The 23,381-nt window shown below is 35.0% G+C and overlaps 1 protein-coding gene across 39 annotated transcripts in view; it reads left to right on the forward strand.

The window, feature by feature from the left end:
• The window catches only part of LOC123524695 (trichohyalin-like), a 74,040-nt gene extending 56,093 nt beyond the window's left edge, over positions 1-17,947 (forward strand). For 30 of the 39 annotated variants that reach the window (XM_053538561.1, XM_053538566.1, XM_053538568.1 and 27 more), the window contains 9 exons: positions 1,746-1,904; positions 2,719-2,883; positions 3,143-3,301; positions 4,183-4,356; positions 5,934-6,086; positions 7,550-7,612; positions 7,801-7,898; positions 10,526-10,592; positions 16,256-17,947. In XM_053538561.1, coding sequence (XP_053394536.1) covers positions 1,746-1,904; positions 2,719-2,883; positions 3,143-3,301; positions 4,183-4,356; positions 5,934-6,086; positions 7,550-7,612; positions 7,801-7,898; positions 10,526-10,592; positions 16,256-16,270 — 1,053 coding nt within the window. In that variant the 3' untranslated portion in view covers positions 16,271-17,947. The remainder of the gene's footprint in view (positions 1-1,745; positions 1,905-2,718; positions 2,884-3,142; positions 3,302-4,182; positions 4,357-5,933; positions 6,087-7,549; positions 7,613-7,800; positions 7,899-10,525; positions 10,593-16,255) is intronic. The other 9 variants (XM_053538586.1, XM_053538589.1, XM_053538590.1 and 6 more) reach the window with 6 other exon arrangements.
• The last annotated feature ends 5,434 nt before the right edge of the window (positions 17,948-23,381 follow it).

Raw genomic sequence — 23,381 nt, forward strand, 5'->3', positions numbered from 1 at the left:
GTATAAAACATGTATCGAGCTAACCAAGGCAGTGTAAAACGCTTGTAAAAATTTTGCTACTGAATTTTTTTTGTGATTAATACCATAACAATAATACAAATGTACCGGTATTACATGTGTGTTTTTGTAATTATAATCCAGTTAAAAATTTACAGTTGTGCAAATACATTTTAGCATGCAGTAAGTTAATGTCCTAAAAACATTTCAGTATTTTGCTTAATTCTAAACAGAACTTTTTTGCTGTCTTTGTAAAATTATAGTAGTGTAAAATTTAATAATTTATATATCAGTATAGTGTACATGTGTAAACAAAATTATATCAACTGTACAATAAAATCACGTCTTGTAGCAAAAGTTGAATGGAATGCTTTAGAAGAAAACTAAAAATACATAACAGCATGGCTATTTTGATATATTTTGGGTGCTTCTATGCAAATGAGTGTTGTTGAACTGAAGAGCATTTGTTGGTTTACAACATTTTTACAGTTATTTTTCCACTTAGAGATAATACTTGTGAAAGTACACTTTACTTCAGATAAGGTTTTAAATTTGGATAAAAAGTTCATGTAATGTTTTAGTGCATGATGAGGCAGCAACTTGTATTTTTTTTTTTATGCCCCTGAAGGGAGGCATATAGTTTTTGAACCGTCTGTCAGTCTGTCGGTCTGTCCGCAATTTTCGTGTCCGGTCCATATCTTTGTCATCCATGGATGGATTTTCAAATAACTTGGCATGAATGTGTACCACAGTAAGACGACGTGTCGCGCGCAAGACCCAGATCCGTAGCTCAAAGGTCAAGGTCACACTTAGACGTTAAAGATCATTTTTCATGATAGTGCATTTGTGTCCGGTCCACATCTTTGTCATCCATAGATGGATTTTCAAATAACTTGGCATGAATGTGTACCACAGTAAGACGACGTGTCGCGCGCAAGACCCAGATCCGTAGCTCAAAGGTCAAGGTCACACTTAGACGTTAAAGATCATTTTTCATGATAGTGCATTCGTGTCCGGTCCATATCTTTGTAATCCATGGATGGATTTTCAAATAACTTGGCATGAATGTGTACCACAGTAAGACGACGTGTCGCGCGCAAGACCCAGGTCCATAGCTCAAAGGTCAAGGTCACACTTAGACGTTAAAGATCATTTTTCATGATAGTGCATTCGTGTCCGGTCCATATCTTTGTCATCCATGGATGGATTTTCAAATAACTTGGCATGAATGTGTACCACAGTAAGACGACATGTCGCGCGCAAGACTTAGGTCCATAGCTCAAAGGTCAAGGTCACACTTAGACGTTAAAGGTCATATTTCATGATAGTGCATTGATGGGCGTGTCCGGTCCATATCTTTGTCATTCATGCATGGATTTTAAAATTATTGGGCATGAATATGTACCACAGTAAGACGACGTGTCGCGCCCAAGACCCAGGTCCGTAGGTCAAAGGTCCTAAACTCTAACATCAGCCATAACTATTCATTCAAAGTACCATCGGAGGCATGTGTCATCCTATGGAGACAACTCTTGTTTAAATTCAACATTTAATTGATCTTAACAATGAATACGATATATTTGTGTGATAACCTATATTTGCATCTATTTTAAATAGTTAGTTTAGTGATAAATTTGTGTATGTGAATCTGTAGCTGCTTAAATCTTTGTTAGCGATGCTGCCTTATATATGTTCTCTGTTAGAAACTGTTCCTAGTAAATTCTCATTTTAACACGTCACTATAAAAGATGGGTCTTGACATGACCCCACCTAGTGCACCAGCTGAACCGTTACGAGCCAGATACGAATATTCCAATCCTATGGTCAACGTACTTGGAAGATACGACGACTTTAGAAAGAAACTTGCAGATGATAGAAAAAGAGATTTCCGGACGTTTATGGACCAGGTATAATATTTCATTGGCATGAGACTTGCATGTGTTTTTTACTATAGTATGTTTATCAGATTTTTCTGGAATGTACAGTAACGTTTAAAAAATACAATTATAAATACAGAAAATAAATAGAGGATATTTGTTTTGAGTGAATATGGAATATATCTCACTGAGAAGTGAGAAAAGTTAAAATATTTTCACAAGCGCGTAGCGCGAGTGAAAATGTGAACATTTTCTCACTCTGAGGTGAGATATATTCCATATTCACTCAAAACAAACAAATTTTCTTTTTATTTTATGCTCAATTACGTTGAGATGTGCATTTTTTTTAATCTCAGCGCGGGAAACAGACGCGCGTAAACAGACATGACGTCAGACATGTTGTGACTTTAGAAAGACGCACACAACATAAAGTTCCATTTCATTTTATTTTTTGCTGCATAATGTTATGAAATTCTCATTAAGTAAAATAATTTGAATCGAGAAATATACTATAAAGAACAAAGTGCGACTACAATTTTCATCCTGTTTCAAGCAAATAATTTAAAATTCATACACAATGTATGAGGGGGCGGAGCTATATCTCTCACAGTGTGAAAATATAGATTTCATATTTTCACAGTGTGGGTGGTGAGATATAAAAATATTTTAACTGATAGAATACAGTATTTCATTAGTTAGCATAAAATAAAAAAAATATATTTATACAATGATTTTATTTGACTCAAACATACTTGAAGAAAAGTCAGACTGTAGTAGACTTAGTAATAAAGGCATAATTGGAAAGGATCGTTTTAATATATTCCTTTCCCGCGACTTACATCAGGTGAAAGAAGACGACAGTCATAGAAGACATTATGTTAGCACGGCACCAACTATTGCAAGGGAGGAAACACCTATCGTTTATTCAATGGGAACATATGAAACGGAAACTAAGATTAAAATCAGAGAAGAAAGAAAGAAAGATCTTGAAGAATTTGTTCATGAAAAGGTACTTGGAAGATTAGAGGAAAAACATTGAATAATTTGGGAATAATATGAACATTGTCTTTCAGTGAGCCTTTGCCAGGCCCTGTAACCTTGAGTCTTGATTGTTTTAATTTGAATTACAATCCATTTTTTCTTCGTATTTGCAATTTGTTTCTCAAACTTCAATTTGTTAAGGTCATTAAAATTGAATGGTACGCAATATTTTATGTATTCTTGTAAAAGGATGCAATTTTATTGTGTGATATTTTGGTGTTGTTCAGCAGAAACATTGGACTCCACGTACTACTGTCAAAGAGAACCTGATGCCTCATGTAGCGTCAGCAGAGACACCTCTTGTAAATTACATGGGAAGCTATGACAATGACAGGCTAAAATATAGGTTGGAGAGAAACAAAGAATTACGCGATTTTTCGCAGAAGGTACCAGAAATGCATGGTGTTGTGAATGTAAACAAGTATTAATTTTAACTTATGGTTCCCGTGAGTTAATTTCATTTATTCTGACAGTTCCACCAGGCAGATGTATACTGTCAAAATGTATGTGAAGTAGTAACTTTGTAATACCCTAACGTAATTGGTTTGGTAAATAAGAAATGTTTAAAAGTAACTTGTATGAGCATGCAACATATAGTGTAATACTAGTCCTTCCATTTGCTTTATTTCAGGAGTAATATAATTTCATTGGTCATTGTAATAGTATTGTTTTTATAGTTATTTTATATCAGTCGTTTGATATTTTTTGCATGCTTAAAATATACTCTTGGAAAAAATGTTGTGTATTAAACCTAATATCAGTGTGTAGTAACTTTCTTAACCATCTTGAATGTTAATGGAACAATTTATGTATGTATTGTAAACTGAATTTTTACAAAATCATTTCTGTATATCACACATTAGACATAGTGTCAGGTTAATATCCTGATGAAAGTCTTTACTGGACCGAAATCGGTTATGTTAAAATAAGTTTAACATTTCATGGTGTTTTGACATGTTGTTCCTCATAATTTATCCTTTTTAGTACATATTGTACATGTATATTTATATAATTATAATTCATTGCTTCTTGATATAGTCATTTTGTGTTGTTGAAATTTTTTATCAGATTATTTCAGGAGTAATATAGTTTTTGTTTCCTTTTTGAGCTCCTATAAAGTTAATTGATTTGTTTGTGTTTGTTTCTTGTATTGTTGAATACAAGCTAAGCAATTCATATACGTATTAGAACATATTTTTCCAAATTATCTCGTAAGTAAATTACTTGTTATATTATTGATAAATGGACATGTACCTACAATTTGTAGAAAAAACAGGAGCTTCGAAATCCATATGACAATTACGTTTATCCGACTGTCGCCGTGGCAGAAAAGCCGATTGTCGACTTCTTGGGAACGGAAGTTGAAAAACGGAAACAACATCTTCGTGCGGAACGTAGACAAGATTACGAGCAGTACACAAAGCAGGTAGCCTCAAATAACGTAAGCGCCATGCATGAAGCTGAGTGATGTTGACTGTTTAATAAAATTCTCTCACAGAAGTAGAATGTAATCGAGAATGACATATTCTCATAGTGAAAATAGTTTGCATGAGAACTCAACTCAGTCAATCCTAATATGACCCATATTGATTCTAAATTAATTTATGATATATCATTTATTTGAATTAGTTTGTGTAGCATGCAGTTAATTGTCTAAAATATGGCAGCATGTTTTTTCTTTCAGATTGTGAAAGTGTTGACATAAATTGCTTGTGTATGCTGTGTCAATATGTATTTTGTACATGTGATATGTTTCTAACCAAAGAAGTATCAATAATTCTGTATGTGATACAAAATAGTGTGTTTATTAATACATTGTTTTATTTTCCTTTTATTTTTCTTTAAATGTGATACAGGATATGTCCAACTAGACTATATACTGATATATTTTGAATTGTAAGAGCTTAAATTATGCTTTACATTAATTTAAGGCTGATTAATTAGCCTGGAAATCCATTATGAAATTTTTAACTTTAATTTTTTTTTGGCAAGTTTGCTTTAATTCCAGAAACTAATCGTGGCCTAATTAACACTAATTAGGTGTTAAATGCATAGATACAAGGAATTTTTTGTACAAAGTTGGAAAATAATTTAAAGTTGTGTATAATACACATCCATGGTTCTAGGGTTTTCCCAAGGGTTAAAAAAGTGTGCATTATACATAGGTATCTATGGTACTTACCGATGATTTCCCAGGTTACTGATTGATATGTATATTTACTGATAGTTTATTACTCCTTTGATTTTCAAATTTGGTTTGGTCAGATACGTTTTGTTTCATTGTATTTTTTGCTTTGCTAAACATAGTAACACAATGGCTATTAAAATATAGATCTAAAACTAATACTTATATCACACTTGACTTCACTGGTGAAGGTATAGTGCATTTTATTCGACTTGGCAGGGCAGAGTTAATCTTTGACTTATGCATATAATGGTAATCTCAAAAAACGAGCAAAACAGGAAGAGCAATATAATTGTTTAATTCCGTAATCTTTCTGTAACCAACAACTAAAATTCAACACTACATTGGTTACAATGTAAGATAGATGGTGACTAAATAAGAAATCAGGTTGCTGAATATATTACATATCCTGCACAATAATGCAGTGGACTGCTGTGAAACCACGCCCCGCCAAGTCGATTAAAATGCACAATAGAAATACTAACAAATGCCTCTATTTTGCAGTATGACAGATTAACACAGATTTATGTACTATGTTAGATGAGATGTTTTCTAAAATATTTCTTACTTGTATGGTTTAGTCAGCTCAAATACTGAGAAATATTTAGTCATATTTATGTACTGATACATAATACTTCAGTAAATTTAATATTTTTCTGAATTTTCAGGTTTACATTATTAAAGTTGACCATACTTTTGTATTTAGAGTATTGACATCGTATTTTGTTTTTTGTATTTGAAAACAAAGTTTTCATTTTCTCAACTTGCACCAATTTTTTAAAAGCAAAGTAAGTGACTTAAAGTGACAATAAAATGGTGATTATTGTTTTTAGCAAAAGGTGACAAATCCAGGTCGTCGGCATGACTTCGTTGATAGCACCAATGGGCCTTACGATGGTTTGTTCCATGGTCTAGGGGAACATGGAAACAGAAGTGATGATCTCAATAGAGAGAGACAAAAGGATTATAATGATAGGCTTGAACAGGTAAAAAAACTTTACGTCCTTTGTAAATGGCACTATATTTGTTTAACTCTAGTCTCTATATGTTCCATGTAATGATTGTAGTATCTTCAATATTCTGAATGCATATTTTTCATAAATACAGGAGTGAGAGTAAAAACTGGTATTGAATATTAAGTAAATACTAAATTGGCTGATTTTGTATTTAAAATGCGTTTGCAATGTTGTTGGGTTTTTTATCAGATCTGTAAAAATTTCCTTTGAAAGCATAGAATACAACCAAAATGTCCTCTGTGGGCAAGTGGTTAAGGTTGCTGGCTTCTATTCACCTGCCCTTCACCACTGTGGGTTCAAAACCTTGCTAATCTTGTGGTGTAGAATTCTTTTCTTTGTGGAAGCCATCCAGCTGGCTTATGGAAGGTTGCTGGTTCTACCAAGGGGTCAGTTTGTGCCTTAAATAATGCCCATAGGGTACCAGGAGGGTCTTCCTCCGCTGTGAAAAGCTGGAAAGTCAACATATGACCTATAATTGAGTCAGTTTAACAGTAAACCCAGACAAAGAGAATACAACCACGTAAAAAGACAGCAAACTCGATTGCACTGAATCTGATCGTAGGAGGTAGTGAAATGTACAAACTTCAGCAAAACTCTGACCCTTTTAAATCCTATAGAACTATACCAATTAGCAAGATTCAGTGCAAAAACATTTCCGTCAAGTTCTTACCAAAAACAGTTTTCACAAAAAGCATTTCTGAAAAAAACAATGAGAGAACGTCATGCAAACTAAATAAGGTCCTTGAAGTGCATATTATTGCCTGGTCTCTTAATGGAATGGTCTCTTGATGAATTTCAGTCAGGTGAAGAGAAAAGTTATTTTTAACTGTTAATGTACTTTGCGTTTAGCCGATTTGGATGCCATGATGGCAAAAAAACTACATGTATATGATTTCAAAATCTGTTTTAAGATCATGAACAGAGGTTAATTGCATTCAGTCAGGTTTAATAAAAAGCCCTTTAATGGAATGAATTCTTGTACTCATTTAGACCGGTCGTTTAAGAAAAGAATCACTTAATAGAGGTGGTCGCAAGTACGATGTTGACTGTATATGAATTATTTCATGTATTTAACTTAGCTGGCTGCAGTAGGTTTATAATATTTTGTGTATTTTTACTGTTTGTCCTGTAACAAAATTGTATATTGCGATAGTTTCAGAAATGATGTTATTTACTAATAATCAAATCTGTGTCATTTTACAGAGAGATGAGGTAATGTGTGTTTGTGACCAGTTTGTGTGTTTTGTTCTGTGCTGTTTGCTATATTCATGCATTAGTGTTGTGACAATAATGATACGTTTTTTTTAAAAATTGTAAAAAGTAAAGAATAAATCTAAGTCAGATTTATAAACAGAAAATTTAATATAAATGTGCAAAGGGTTATATTTAATGAAAATGAGCAATAAATATATGTTTTTATGTAATCTTTATAGAAATATGCTGGCAAGGACCGACCATCAGGTAGACCAAAGTGGGTGCAAGAATCTCTTCCTAATGTAAGTGAATATTGCATACACTACAGTTTATTTATACGGACATTTTTGTAGTCACTGAAAATGAAACTGATATATTTTGTAATGTTATATATTTCTGCATTTTCTTGTGTGATATTATTTCAATATAAGTCTGTCCACAACGAATATTAAAATCATGAAGTTTTTATTTTGATGTTGTATTGTTTAAGGATACTGACCGTGGGCGTTCACCAATGAAAACGCAGCCACCAGTCGACCAGTACCAGCAAATGTTGAATGAGAAACGCAGAGAAGAAGCCAATTTAAGGTAATGTAATTGTCCCTTAGATGAATTGTCAGCTGTGTAGCGCAGAAATCACAGGTTAAAACATGAGTGGGTCACAAGTGCTTCGCATTTGACACTAGCATTTGTTTTGGGTAAATTCAATCAGATTAGTTATAAACTTCAAAAGATCATTACAACTTCTTAATTTTAATACATTCTTTATTAACACATATGGCATATTTCCCTTGCATTGATTATTAATTTTACTTTTGAAATAAGTAAAGGAGTATTTTTGTCCTTTGGACATTTTGACTGACTTCAAAAATATCTTCTTTTTTTTCTTTGTAGCTCACCTGTCACATAGTGACAAGGTGAGCTTTTGTGATCACCCTTCGTCCGTCCGTCCGTCCGTCAACAATTCCTTGTCTGCACGATAGTGGTTTCATTTATGATTTTATTTTAACCAAACTTGCACATAACTTGTATCACCATAAGATCTCGGTTCCTTTCTTGAACTGGCCAGATCCCATTATGGGTTCCAGAGTTATGGCCCCTGAAAGGGCCAAAATGAGCTATTTTGACCTTGTCTGCACAATAGCAGCTTTATTTATGATTCGATTTTTACCAAACTGGCACACAACTTGTATCACCATAAGATCTTGGTTCCTTTCTTGAACTGGCCAGATTCCTTTATGGGTTCCAGAGTTATGGCCCCTGAAAGGACCAGAATTAGCTATTTTGCCCTTGTCTGCACAATAGCAGCTTCATTTATGATTTGAATTTAATCAAACTTGCACAAAACTTGTGTCACCATAAGATCTCAGTTCCTTTGTTGAACCGGCCAGATCCCCGAATGGGTTCCGGAGTTATGGCCCCTGAAAGGGCCAAAATTAGCTATTTTGACCTTGTCTGCACAATAGCAACTTTATTTATGATTTGATTTTAACCAAACTTGCACACAACTTGTATCACCACAAGATCTTGGTTCCTTTCTTAAACAGGCCAGATTCCGTCATGGGTTCCAGAGTTATGGCCCCTTAAATGTCCAAAATTGGCTATTTTGGCTTTTGCAGCCATATAGAGACTTCATTTATGATTTTATTTGATACAAACTTCCAAAATATCTTCAGCAACAATAAATCTTGGATTCCATGACAAATCAGATCCAATCGTAGTTTCCAGAGTTATTTTATATCTGATTACCTCCCCTGATTGTAGTCAAAATGGATTTATATCAGTAAGTACTTACAGGACTTATTTGAAATTTCATTATTATCATTAGTTGGACCGAGCCAATCAGGGTAGTTAACTATGGACTGATTTTATGTCAAATTACCTCCCTTTATTTCAAATTAAAATGGGTATATCTCCGTAACTAATGAAGATACTGATCTGAAATTTCATTTATGTCAACAGATTTATTTGGCAGATCCTTCTTTTGTTACTTTACAATAATTTTCTTTTGAATTACTTCCCTTTTACGTTACTATAAATAGCCTATTTTTAGTAACTTTTTTATTTCTGGCTGTAGTGAAAAACCGAGACCACTTTTCTGTGGTACAACATGGATGGTACCTCCAATTTTTAGGTGTATTTTGACATATCTGTACCTTGTAAGAATTTTGTTTTTCTTTTTGGTTAAATTTCTTTCCTTTGTTGTTCCTGTCCTTTGGACTTAGATATTTTTTTCTGAGGACCTTCTTGTCCTCAAAAGCAATGATAACAGGTGAGCTATATAGGGCCATCATGGCCCTCTTGTTAAATATTTTCACCTGAATTCTGTAGAATTTTGATATATATGGTATTTCTCTTTTAATGAAATGCAAATGAAAACTTCTCAAAACTTTCAGCCATCACTCTTTTGAGACTTATATAATAAAATGACTTGATGGCAAAATTGCTCATTTTTCCTTTATTAACCTTGAAACTGAAAATGAAAGATTTTACTTCAAAGGTTTAGAGGTATTATGGCACAAAATGAGACAATAGTTTTACCCCATTTATAGTTAAGTAAGAATTTCAGAACCAAAATGGTGAACCCTGTTATGTTTTGGAGATCACACTTTTGATCAGTTTTAAACTTCATATAACCATGTTTTGTATGAACTATGAGCCTGCTGTCGGCAAGTGATTCTGCCTTTGCGACCAGTGCAGACCAAGATGATGGTCTGCACTGTTCGCTATTCAGTCAGTAAATATTCATTGAACACCCCTTCAAGTAAAAAATGGTACTGCCCAAATTGAATGATGGACCAGTCCATTTTAGAAATTTAGCAGGCTGAAAGTTAAATAAAATCCAAATCTAAGATTATTTGAAGCATAGAACACAACCAAGCAAAATAACAGCAGACTCTTAATTGGTGTTCTTTTGTCCTCCATTGCTGATTCGTATGGAGAAGTTAATAGTTACTTGCCAAGAATAGGTATGTACCAGTGCAGAATCTAGGAACACTGATTAGGTTAACTCCCAGTCGCTACATAACTGAAATACCATTGACAAAGTAATGGCGCATAACAAATACAAATGGTTTGATTTAATTTTATTTCACTAAATGCCTAATTCCAGTTGATAACATGATAATCTATGCATTTGTACATTAAGTGCTTATACAAGTTTCAACATAGACATGTTAAATATAATGTTAATATTTGATATTCATTTATTGTAGGCGTTTTGAAGACCCTGAATACCAAGAGCGGTTATCTCGGGGAAGGGACCGAGGGGAAGCTGGACAGGTATGTCTACCTAGAATACAAGTGTGATTTAAACCCCCATGCTTTTGAATGATAATACAAACGACAGTTTTTAGCTCACCTCAGGTGAGTTTTTGTGATCGCTCGATGTCCAGTGTCTGTCTGTCGTCTGTCAACATTTAGCTTGTGTATGCGATAGAGGCTGTATTTTTCAACTGATCTTCATGAAATTTTGTCAGAATGATTACCTTGATCAAATCTAGGCCGAGTTCGAAAATGGGTCATCTCGGGTCAAAAACTAGGTCACTAGGTCAAACCTTGTGTATGTGATAGAGGCTGTATTTATGTCTCCCACAGGAGACATATTGTTTTTGCCCTGTCCGTCCTTCCGTCCGTCCGTACGTCACACTTCATTTCCGAGCAATAACTGGAGAACCATTTGACCTAGAACCTTCAAACTCCAAAGGGTTGTAGGGCTGGTGGAGTAGACGACCCCTATTGTTTTTGGAGTCACTCCGTCAAAGGTCAAGGTCACAGGGGCCTGAACATTGAAAACCATTTCCGATCAATAACTAGAGAACCACTTGACCCTGAATGTTGAAACTTCATAAGATGATTGGTCATGAAGAGTAGATGACCCCTATTGATTTTGGGGTCACTCCGTCAAAGGTCAAGGTCACAGGGGCCTGAACATTGAAAACCATTTCCGATCAATAACTAGAGAACCACTTGACCCCGAATATTGAAACTTCATAGGATGATTGATCATGAAGAGTAGATGACCCCTATTAATTTTGGGGTCACTCTGTCAAAGGTCAAGGTCACAGGGGCCTGAACAATGAAAACCATTTCCGGTCAGTAACTTGAGAACCACTTGACCCAGAATGATGAAACTTCATAGGATGATTGGTCATGCAGAGTAGATGACCCCTAACGATTTTAGGGTCACTCTGTTAAAGATCAAGGCCACAGGGGCCTGAACATGGAAAACCATTTCCAATCAATAACTTGAGAACCTCTCGACCCAGAATGTTGAAACTTCATAGGATGATTGTTCATACAGAATAAATGACCCCTATTGTTTTTGGGGTCACTCCGTTAAAGGTCAAGGTCACAGGGGCGTGAACATTGAAAACCATTTCCGATCAATAACTAGAGAACCACTTGACCCCGAATGTTGAAACTTCATAAGATGATTGGTCATGAAGAGTAGATGACCCCTATTGATTTTGGGGTCACTCTGTCAAAGGTCAAGGTCACAGGGGCCTGAACATTGAAAACCATTTCCGATCAATAACTAGAGAACCACTTGACCCAGAATGTTGAAACTTCATAGGATGATTGGTCATAAGGAGTAATTGACCCCTATTGATTTTGGGGTCACTCCATCAAAGGTCAAGGTCACAGGGGCCTGAACATGGAAAACCATTTCTGATCAATAACTAGAGAACCACTTGACCCAGAATGTTGAAACTTTATAGGATGATTGTACATGCAAAGTAGATGACCAGTAACGATTTTGGGGTCACTCTGTAAAAGGTCAAGGTCACAGGGGCCCGAACATTGAAAACCATTTCCGGTCAGTGACTTGAGAACCACTTGACCCAGAATGATGAAACTTCATAGGATGATTGGTCATGCAGAGTAGATGACCCCTAATGATTTTAGGGTTACTCTGTTAAAGATCAAGGCCACAGGGGCCTGAACATGGAAAACCATTTCCAATCAATAACTTGAGAACCTCTCGACCCAGAATGTTGAAACTTCATAGGATGATTGTTCATGCAGAGTAAATGACCCCTATTGTTTTTGGGGTCACTCCGTTAAAGGTCAAGGTCACAGGGGCCTGAACATTGATAACCAGTTCCGATCAATAACTTGAGAACCACTTGACCCAGAATGTTGAAACTTCATAGGATGATTGAACATGCAGAGTAGATGACCCCTATTGATTTTGGGGTCAGTCTATTAAAGTTCAAGGTCACAGTGGCCTGTTCATGTAAAATAATTTTTTGGAAATAGCTTGAGAACCACTTGACCTACAATGTTGAAACTTAATAGGATGATTGGACATGCAGAGTAGATGACCCCTATTTATTTTGAGGTCACTTGATCAAAGGTCAAGGTCACAGGAGCCTGAACAGTGACTTGAGAACCACTAGGCCAAGAGTGTTGAAATTTAGCGGGATGACTGGACATGCCAAGTAGATGATCCCTATTGCAGCCAACCATCAGTGTCTCTTTGGCTTTCGCTCCTGACCCCTATTGACTTCTTGCCTATAGGACTTTGCATTGGGGGAGACATGCGCTTTTTTACAAAAGCATTTTCTAGTTTTCAACTGATCTTCATGAAATTTGTCAGAATGATTACTTTGATGAAATCTAGGCCGAATTCGAAGATGGGTCATCTGGGATCAGAAACTAGGTCACTAGGTCAAATCAAAGAAAACCCTTGTGTATGCAATAGAGGCTGTATTTTTCAACTGATCTTCATGAATTTGTCAGAATGATTACCTTGATGAAATCTAGGCCAAGTTAGAAAATGGGTCATCTCAGTTCAAAAACTAGGTCACTAGGTCAAATCAAAGAAAAACCTTGTGTATGCGATAGAGGCTGTATTTCTTAATTATCTTCATGAAATTTTGTCAGAATGATTACCTTGGTGAAATCTAGACCAAGTTTGAAAATGGGTTATCTGGGGTCGCAAAGTAGGTCACTAGGTCAAATCAAAGAAAAACCTTGTGTATGTGATAGGGGCTGTATTTTTAAACTGATCTTCATGAATTTTGTCAGAATGATTATCTTGATGAAATTGAGGCCAAGTTCGAGAATGGGTCATCTTGGGTCAAAAAGTAGGTCACTAGGTCAAATCAAAGAAAAACGTTTTGTATGCCGTAGAGGCTGTATTTTTCAACTGAGGTTGATGAAATTTAGTCAGAATGATTGCCTTGGTAAAATCTAGGTCAGATTCGAATGTAGGTCATCTTGGCTCAAGAACAAGGTCACTAGGTCAAATTGAAGAAAATACTTGTTTACACTTAAGAGACCACATTTTTGGTCCAATCTTAATGAAAATTGGTCAGAATATTTGTTTCCATGAAATCACTAGGTCAAACATGTTTACACTGTTATGGTATGTTTCTCAGTTGAGCGACCTAGGGCCATCTTGGCCCTCTTGTTGATCATTCAGAATCAACACCTTTGCTGGGGCTTCCATAGCAGAGTGGTTAAGATCACTTGTGGCTCGATGTGGGCTTGAGCCTTGCTCAGGGCATTCAATTCTTCATGTGAGGAAGCCATCCAGCTGGCATACTGGAGCTTGGTGGTTCTACCTAGGTGGTTCTGCCCACTCATAATGAAATAGTGCACAGTGGGGCACCTGGGGTCTTACTCCAAAATAAGAAGCTGGAATACCCCTTATGACCTATAATTGTGTCGATATAACATTAACCATGGCAAGTGATTCTGCCTTTGTGACGAGTGCAGACCAAGATCATGGTCTGCACTGTTTGCTATTCAGTCAGTGAAATTTCAGTGAACACCCCTTTAAATAATTATAATAAGTGGTACTACCCAAATTGAATGATGGAACAGTCCATTTTATAAATTTAGCAGGATAAAAGTGAAACAAAAAAAAGAAGAGAAGGTAACAGCCGGAAAATTATTGTATATTAAGTGGTCTGAATTCCTCAGATACACTAGTGTGCTTGCATTAAACTGTGAAGTTGTGTTCTCCCTTTATTAATCCCCCGCCGTGGCGGAGGGATTATAGGAATGGTCTGCGTCCGTCCTTCTGTCCGTCCTTCCGTCCGTAACAAAATCGTGTCCGGTCCATATTTCCTAAACCCCTTGAAGGATTTTCATGAAACTTGGGTCAAATGATCACCTCATCAAGACGATGTGCAGAACCCATGAGTCAGCCTTGTCGGTTCAAGGTCAAGGTCACAACTCAAGGTCAAAGGTTTGAGCCTGCCATTTTGTGTCCGCTCTATATCTCCTAAACCCCTTGAAGGAATTTTATAAAACTTGGGTCAAATGATCACCTCATCAAGACGATGTGCAGAACCCATGAGTCAGCCATGCCGGCTCAAGGTCAAGGTCACAATGCAAGGTCAAAGGTTTGAGCCTTCCATTTTGTGACCGCTCTATATCTCTTAAACCCCTTGAAGGAATTTTATAAAACTTGGGTCAAATGATCACCTCATCAAGACGATGTGCAGAACCATGAGTCAGTCATGCCGGCTCAAGGTCAAGGTCACAACTTAGGGTCAAAGGTTTGAACCTTCAATTTTGTGTCCGCTCTATATCTCCTAAACCCCTTGAAGGATTTTCATCAAACTTGGGTCAAATGATCACCTCATCAAAGCGATGTGCAGAACTTATGAGTCAGCCATGTTTGCTCAAGGTCAAGGTCACAACTGAAGGTCAAAGGTTTGAGCCTTCCATTTCGTGTCCGCTCTATATCTCCTAAACCCCTTGAAGGAATTTTATAAAACTTGGGTCAAATGATTACCTCATCAGAACGATGTGCAGAAATTATGAGTCAACCATGCCAGCTCAAGGTCACGGTCACAACTAAGGGTCGAAGGTTTGAGCCTTCCATTTGGTGTCCACTCTGTATCTCCTTAACCCCTTGAAGGATTTTCATCAAACTTGGGTCAAATGATCACCTCATCAAGAACTCATGAGTCAGCCATGTCAACTCAAGGTCAAGGTCACAACTGAAGGTCAAAGGTTTCAGCTCTGTATCTCCTAAACCCCTTGAAGGATTTTCATGAAACTTTGGTCAAATGATCACCTCATCAAGATGTTGTGCAGAATTTTTGAGTCAGCCATGTCAGTTCAAGGTCAAGGTCACAGCTAAAATCAAAGGTTTTACCCTTTCACTATCCATAGCAGTGGCGGGGGATTTAGCTGTCTTTCAGACTGCCTTGTTGATTTTAAATTTGCGAAAATCCTTATCATAATTGAAGTAATGTGACAACAGGGACATAAAACAGCAAGTATTTTACAAAAACAGATTTAATGACTTTGGAGACAATTGTCTCTTACGAGAAGCATGCCAACTAAAACATGTTAACTGTATCAGGAGCACTTGGGACTGTGAGATTTTGATATCGAATAATGTATTTTATCTGTTTTGATTCAAATAAGGAAGTTCTTCCCTGTTTGAAGGTAGTTCTGCTCCAGTGCCTTTTTGAATGTAATATATACAATTGGTATAACGTCAGAGTGTGACATAAGTTGCTAGTGTGTTTATCCCAACCAATAATTAAGGAGTAAGAGTAGAAGTTAAGCATGCCCTATTCTTTTCCATTAAAAAGTGTGACATTCATTTTGTATGAACAGCAAAAAGAAAGGCGCCAAAGTTACGGCGACACTGCTTAGTGATAACGGGCTGCTGTTTTGATGACAAAATGCAACAAAATATGTGCAGTTTATGATATAACCTTCACAGTTTACAAACAGAAAGGAAATACAATGTAAATACATGTATATATAAGAAATGAATTACATAATTTTTTTTGGACCTCATGCGAAATGAACGACAGAATAGCTTCGGCAAATTAAACATGAATCGCTAGTGCATGATATGCCGATCCTATTCTGTCATTCATTTCACATGAACTGTGGGGAAAAAAATCATTTCTTAAATAAGAAGTTGACATTGCCATTTATACCCTGTTTTACTGTTTCTATTTCAGAGATATGGATATTAGAGAAGCAAGCACAAGACAATACTGGTACTTAAATCAGATAAACCAGTGAAGGTTTTTCGACACATCAACAAGACATTACAATGTATATTTAGTGATATAAACCAATGGAGGTTTTTCGACACATTAATAAGACATTACAATGTATATTTAGTGATATAAACCAGTGGACGTTTTTCGACACATCAGTTGAACACAACACTGTATAATTAGTGGAATAATTTGGGAATGATTAATCTTGAAATGTAGAGTCTGCTTTAAATCATTGAAAAGTGCTTGAAATTAGTGCTAATGATGATAAATGTCCAATAATTTCAGAAAATGTACTGGCATATGAATATTTGAAAGTGCTTTTAATTAGCTGAACTGTATGCATGATCTGTGTGCCAAATGATAAAGGATGAATATGTTTTCATTTCTTACATATTTCCATGTTGTTTGTTCCAAGCAATTATTGTATGCAGACTTATATTAGGAAAGCCTTTTTATCTTTAAGCAAGAATAGTTTACACTGGAAAAATGTTTTTGAGTTTGTTAAATTATACTGCATAGTTCTGTATTCCGTCCAATTTTTATTGTTAGATATATATATTATTAGATTTTAAAGCAGTTTTGTTTTTTTTCAATAAAAGAAAATTAAGCACTTGTGGTGCTTGCTGGAAACATATCTTGCACCTTGTAAGTTTCTGACACTTCTACTTCTGTAACATTTCTCTCTCACCTGGTATTGATTCGACCGTGTTTGAATATCTAAACCCATTGCAGCTAATGAAAATAAATGGTTATTCGTCTCATTTCAGTGAAAAACATTTTTTTATGTCATGATGTTAGTAAATACATGGTGATATTTGATTTTTTAGGCCAATTGCGAATGAGTTGCTGCGATGGAGATCTCCATTTTGAATTACCCGGAATAAAAGAATACAAATGTTTTATGAAGCCCAGTAAATTTATATATATACTTGATATATTTGATAATATATAACTGAATTTTCTTAGTATTGCTTTGTCACATATACAATTTATTTGTCGTTTTTTACACTGTAATTTCTTTTGGTGTATTCTAAAACTTTTATCATTATGTGCCATTAATTAATTGGGCCAGAGTTAAAAAAAATGTATGTTTACCATTCTCACAACCAGAAGTATACAAGGATCTCATGTAACCTCAGAACATGAATGCCAGTGAATAATGTTTACAGTGATCCAGTATGTTACACAATGCCTGTGATACAAAATTAATGTGATTTTAAATATTAAACATTTTCGTTAGTGTGTATTTTATGTTTTAAAAAGGTTATTTTATAATTTATTTTTGTTTCTTCTTATTTTTAGAAATTTTCATTTCTGTTTCTATCCTGAACATATTTAATTAAAGTGCAAGATTATATACATTTATTTAATCTATATAAATCTTGTATTTTTTCTGTTTAAAAACAACTCACTGAATACTTTTGAGACAAAGTATGTATATTTATTACTTTCATTAGAGAGATACAGATTCATTTTGAACCTTAATATTGTACAAAGGTCACAGACAAGTGTGGAATTGCCATTGATTATCAACAGCATTTTTATAATTGTGATATGTAGATAGTATGTTTATTTTCATTTCTAATGTTTGGTATTGTTTTGGACATAACATGCAAATTGAATATCATTAAATGGAAAATATAGAAATGATGTTAGTTGTAATAATTTATTACTAACAAGCAATCTTTCCATTAATAGATCAGGTGTCTTTTTTAATCACCTACTGGTTTGATTTGACCGGGTGACCTAGTTTTTTTTTAATCCATATGACCCAGTTTTGAACTTTGCATAGGAATATTCAAGTTAAACATTCCACCAAGTTTCATAAAGATAGGGTCATAAATGTGGCCTCTATATGTTAACAGTTTTTCCTTTGATTTGACCTGGTGCACTAGTTTTTGACCCTACATGACCCAGTTTCGAACTTAGCATAGAGATCATCAAGATAAATTGTATCAAATCAAAGCATAAATGAAACCTCTATATGGCTGAAAGGACCAAAATAGACAATTTTGGCCCTTTCAGGGGCAGTAACTAGAACCCCTGATGAAATCTAGCCGGTTTTCGAAAGGAACCGAGATCTTATTGTGACATAAGTTGTGTATAAGTGTGGTTAAAATCGAATGTAAAATATTACCTCCTATCGTGTTCGCAAGGTATTTAACAAACTTTGGCTCTTTTAGGGGCCGTAACTCCGTAACCTATGATTGGATCTGCCGGATGTCAAACTTCTTGCCAACTTCACATATCTAAATTATTCCTGAACCGTTTTCATCGGGTTAAAATTATTTTTTAAAATCTTGATTTTCAATCTTGACCTGATTCATCAGCCGGTACCATAGTAACGCACACAGCTAGAATTACTCTGAATCGGGCAAAATGAAAATTCATAACCATATGCTCTTCGTCGTTTTTTTAATGCACGGGGATCAGCTTATTCAAACTAATTTTGTCTAAAATGTGACAGCCATACACGGTTTCGTCTCGCATTTGTGAGAGCTTTAACTGTATCATGTTAATGTAAAGTTTGGTGAAAATCAATCGATAATTCGTACAGCAGCGACTCTTCTCAGTAGTTATAAGATTTTACACATAGACATGAGAGAGCGTTGAGTAAAGTTCCATCATATTTAGTATCAAAAGAGCAGAAAGGAAAATGCTGTTGGTAGACGCTACCTTCTAACTTCATCATAGTAAGAATATATGCAACCCTCTGGCCATCTTAACTGGACTGACACACCATATAGTAACCAAAAGCAGGTATTTTGACCACGGATATCATAAGTAGAATCTTCTTATGCCCTAGCAATCCATTCTACGCAGTTGGCAACCATTGACTAAACAAACAGATATTTAGAACTGGTAACTTTTATCAAAAGATGCTTAGTTATATTAATCTTGTACTCACAAGAAACAGAACTAAAACAGCACTAAGAAGAAGTAAAAATCCTTCGGAACTGCATTTTGAAAGTTCTTTCTATTTGACTGAAGATGCCATCATGGCATAGATCTAGTTATTTTGTAGATCTAGATCTACACAAATCTCTGTAACTGTACTAATGGTGCAACTTATAGGTTCTCTAAATACTGTGGCAGCTTCGTTTTCGATCGGAATTTTGTTTAGGCCTACATCCGCCTTCACACTCCCTGTACTCGAGTATTGCGTCGAAATATACAGACGTCCATTGAACGTCTGCTATGACGTCGTCACAATCTTCGAAACTCGCCTGTGACGTAGTAGAAGAATCGGGTTCGGCTTCAACCGGACGAAAAGCTACATCCTTACATTTATCATTTTTCTCAACATCATCTGCGTATTCACTAATGATTATTACAGGACATGCTGTTCCGGCGGCAACTTTAATATTTTCCACCAAGTTTAGAGATCCAAGCACCGCTTTAGTTCTTTCCACCGCCATTCTATTTTTGTAGCGAGCGGTTTGAAACCTTTCCCTGTTCACGAATTCTGAGTAATTATATTTAGACGTTTGTTCTTCGTCATCATTTCGGTTGTATTTTATGAGTAAAAATACAATAGTTATGGAATAAAATGCAATGACTACCACAATGTAAAAGAACGCTTCCACCTCGACAACCTCTTCCGGTTTGGCAGTGGTAGTGCACGTGCATTTATTATAATTTGTTCCGTGGACTTGGTCAGATATCTGGCTAATATTTATGTGCATTACAATTTTTCAAAACTCCAACATTACACGTGCAGCTGCAAAGGAAAAACGTATTTGTAAATTTGTTAAATAATTTTTTTTTCTTGCAAGCTTTATGATAATGATAATAGTCTTGTCATCTTGATGTCACATTTTCCGTTTGATGCCAATTAATTTGCCATTAAATTTAGGATATAAAAATGCTCATTGCCAGTTATTTTCAGTAAAATAAACATATCTTTGTATCTACCTTTAAAATGTATGAAAATGTTAAATGACTTTTGATTCAAAACAAGTGCTTCTCTTGCGTATCAATTATTTCCTCCATATATGCAAAGAAAAATTTACATAATTCAATCGGAATAAATATTATTATTTACCATATAACATTGAATTCAACGCTGGTAAAATGGAATAAGTTCCGAATACCCCTAATATTTCAAAATGGTATTTGAATAAATGTGTGGAACTATCACCAGTAATTTTGATACAGTCTACAATACAGTAAAATTATCTTTAATATATGTTATGCCTTAACTACAATGACATGATTATAATTAAAAACAAGAAGTATAAAATATAACTTACATCAGAAATCATCCAACTGTTCAGTCTTATTAAGGAAGCAGATGTTTAGCTTGGTTGATCGCAGTGAGTACTCTGTGAGGACAATCCGTATTTGAGAAAGTTACAATTCTTTGTTAGATGCAAGCGATCCCCAGGAGGGTCATTTATATTTCATAAGCTAATCATTTGGCCACATCCTATGTTGTTGGCAATTAAGGACTGTCAAATACTGGAGTAAATACAGATTAGTTATCCATGTGTTGAAATGTTAAAGATGGTGATAGTAATATCAATAAATAAATTCGGAGAGAAATTCAAGTAATATCTCTGTTAAAATTGACTGATGTAAAATTAGAAGCATCTCAAGACTTAGAAATTGCAATTTATTGACATATTCCAAGTCGTACACGTGTCGGACATAGAAATTCATTTTTTTCTCCGTCAGCAAATGAGTAACTTTAAGTAAATGAAATCTCGGTCCACTAACAAGAATTCACCGATGTTCGAAATTTAGACTGTATATTTGTAATAATATAAAGTTGCTTTAACATCTTTGCCGACCGATTTCTATATAGGAACTATTAGTACCTTAAAGCAAAACGTTCCTTATAAATCCCCTATGTCTTGAAGGGAAGCAAAAAGTATAGTTTAGTGCCTTGACTCAAATTTAAATGACATGCCATTTTGATGCCGTTCAGGGTTGTTCAAGACTATGTACAAATACCTATTATGCGCACTATATAAACGGGATGGGAAAATTATTTTTTAGGGGAACGATTTGAAATGAATATTTACAGTACGTTTTTATTGAAAACTGACACTCCTAACACTTTATGGTACCATTCAGAAATGCTTAAATAAACTTTGCATTTTTACAAAAAGAAAATTAAGTTTTAAATCAATATCATCATCAATGTTATTATAATTTTATTGTTAATTTTATTATTTTATTATCATCATTATCGTCTTTAAAAATGTTGAGATTTTTTCTCCAAAGTTGAAGTTCTTCATGGCTAGTTTTTGAATTGGCGTTGCCACCCCTGAATTCTGTATTGTTCTTCATCATTCCGGTTGAATTAGGTAAAGTACAATAGTAAAGTAAAAGACCGCTTCAAAAACTCCAACACCTCTTCCGGTTTTGACAGTAGTAATGCACGTGCTTTAATGATTTACTGCATCAAGTATCTGACTTGCATTTGAAATTGTGTACACATTTTCTTCCGATATAGAACTTGTTAAAACTCCAACATTATAGAAACTACGTGCGGCAGCAAAAGAAAAAAGAAAGAAAATGTATTGAATGAATTTTCTTTCATAATTACATGCACGCGATTTTTTCATAGTTTTGCTATCTTGTTGTCTCATATTCCATAATTTGCCAATTAATTGCCATTAAATTGGGTCATTTGCAAGTTGGTGTTTCAGCTGTAAAATACAAAACCCGTTTCAGAAAAAGGGTAAATATTTTCTTGATTCGTGAAAGTATCTTTTTATCTTCTCTCAGAATGTTCAAGAAGATTTGGTTCAAAACACGCGCTTTCTGTCACAAAGCTGTCAAACATCAATTTTCAAACTTATTTTCATAGATTTTAGTTATTCGTCCAGTACACATTTCTTGAGCACAGACCGGTCGTATAGCAAAAACTGGCCATCCGATTTACATATGGAGTTATGTAATAGATAATGTATATTATTTAATAAAAATATCATCACCGCGTTATATAGTTCGAATTTATGAATGATCAAACATTATGTGCAACCTTTTTTTATTTTTCACGTAAGGTTTCGAATACTCCCGGGTATTCCAAATTATATTTTAGACCTGAGCTACAATATACTATACAAATATTGAAACACTTCCAAAAAGGCCACTGTTCTGCTTTCAAGAAGGAAATATATGCAGATGTTCGGATGGCAAAACAGCATCGGCATGATAACAGAGTGAGAAAATATGTACTTTACAAAGCTATAAATATGTGCTAGACGCAAGCGATCCACGGGAGGGTCATTTATATTTCATAAGCTAATTTAAATTCACATGCTCTGCGCAATATTTGGTGACGTTCTATGTTATTGGCAGTTAAAGACTGTCAGATTTTGGCGTAAAAAGATTAGTTATCCGTATGAGAAACTGCGAAGACGATGATAGTGACATAATATTAATCTGTTAGTGAAAATAAACTCAGGGGAAAATCGAATGGCATTTCTTTAAATTGATTCTTGTTAAACTGGAGTGATCTTGAAACTTTCAGAAATTACAATTTATCGAATTGGCGTATGTTACAAATATACCATTTTTTTCTAGAAATATTCTTGATGTTTTTTCAAAAGGCAACGCTCTTGACTTGTGAAACAAAATCGAAGAAGTTTGTATCAAATCAAACCATAAACGAAGTCTCTATATGACTGCAAATCAAAAATAGTAAATTTCGGCCCTTTAAGGGGCCATTACTCTGGAAACCATGGTGGGATCTGGCCAGTTTTCGAAAAGAACCGAGATGTTATGCCAATACAAGTTGTGTGCAAGTTTGATTAAAATCGATTGCAAAAAATGTGGTCTCTTTCGTGTTCACAAGAAATTATGGACGGATAACGACGGACGAAGGGCGATCACAAATTTTAAAGCTCACCTTGTCTCTACGTGAGGGGTGAGCTAAACATATAAACAACCGTTGAGCTGGGTATTGATGAATTCTATGAAATTTCATTTTAATTCTACCAGTAGTACAGGGAAGGTTGTGCAGACCAACCTAACTACCAGATATATGCCCACGGGACACTGATTCCAATTTCCAATGTCGTTCTTGTATTCAAATGTTCAATGTCGTTATTGTATTCAAATGTCCAAT

The sequence above is a fragment of the Mercenaria mercenaria genome, chromosome 3 (assembly GCF_021730395.1).
Source record: "Mercenaria mercenaria strain notata chromosome 3, MADL_Memer_1, whole genome shotgun sequence".
NCBI classification, from domain to species: domain Eukaryota; kingdom Metazoa; phylum Mollusca; class Bivalvia; order Venerida; family Veneridae; genus Mercenaria; species Mercenaria mercenaria.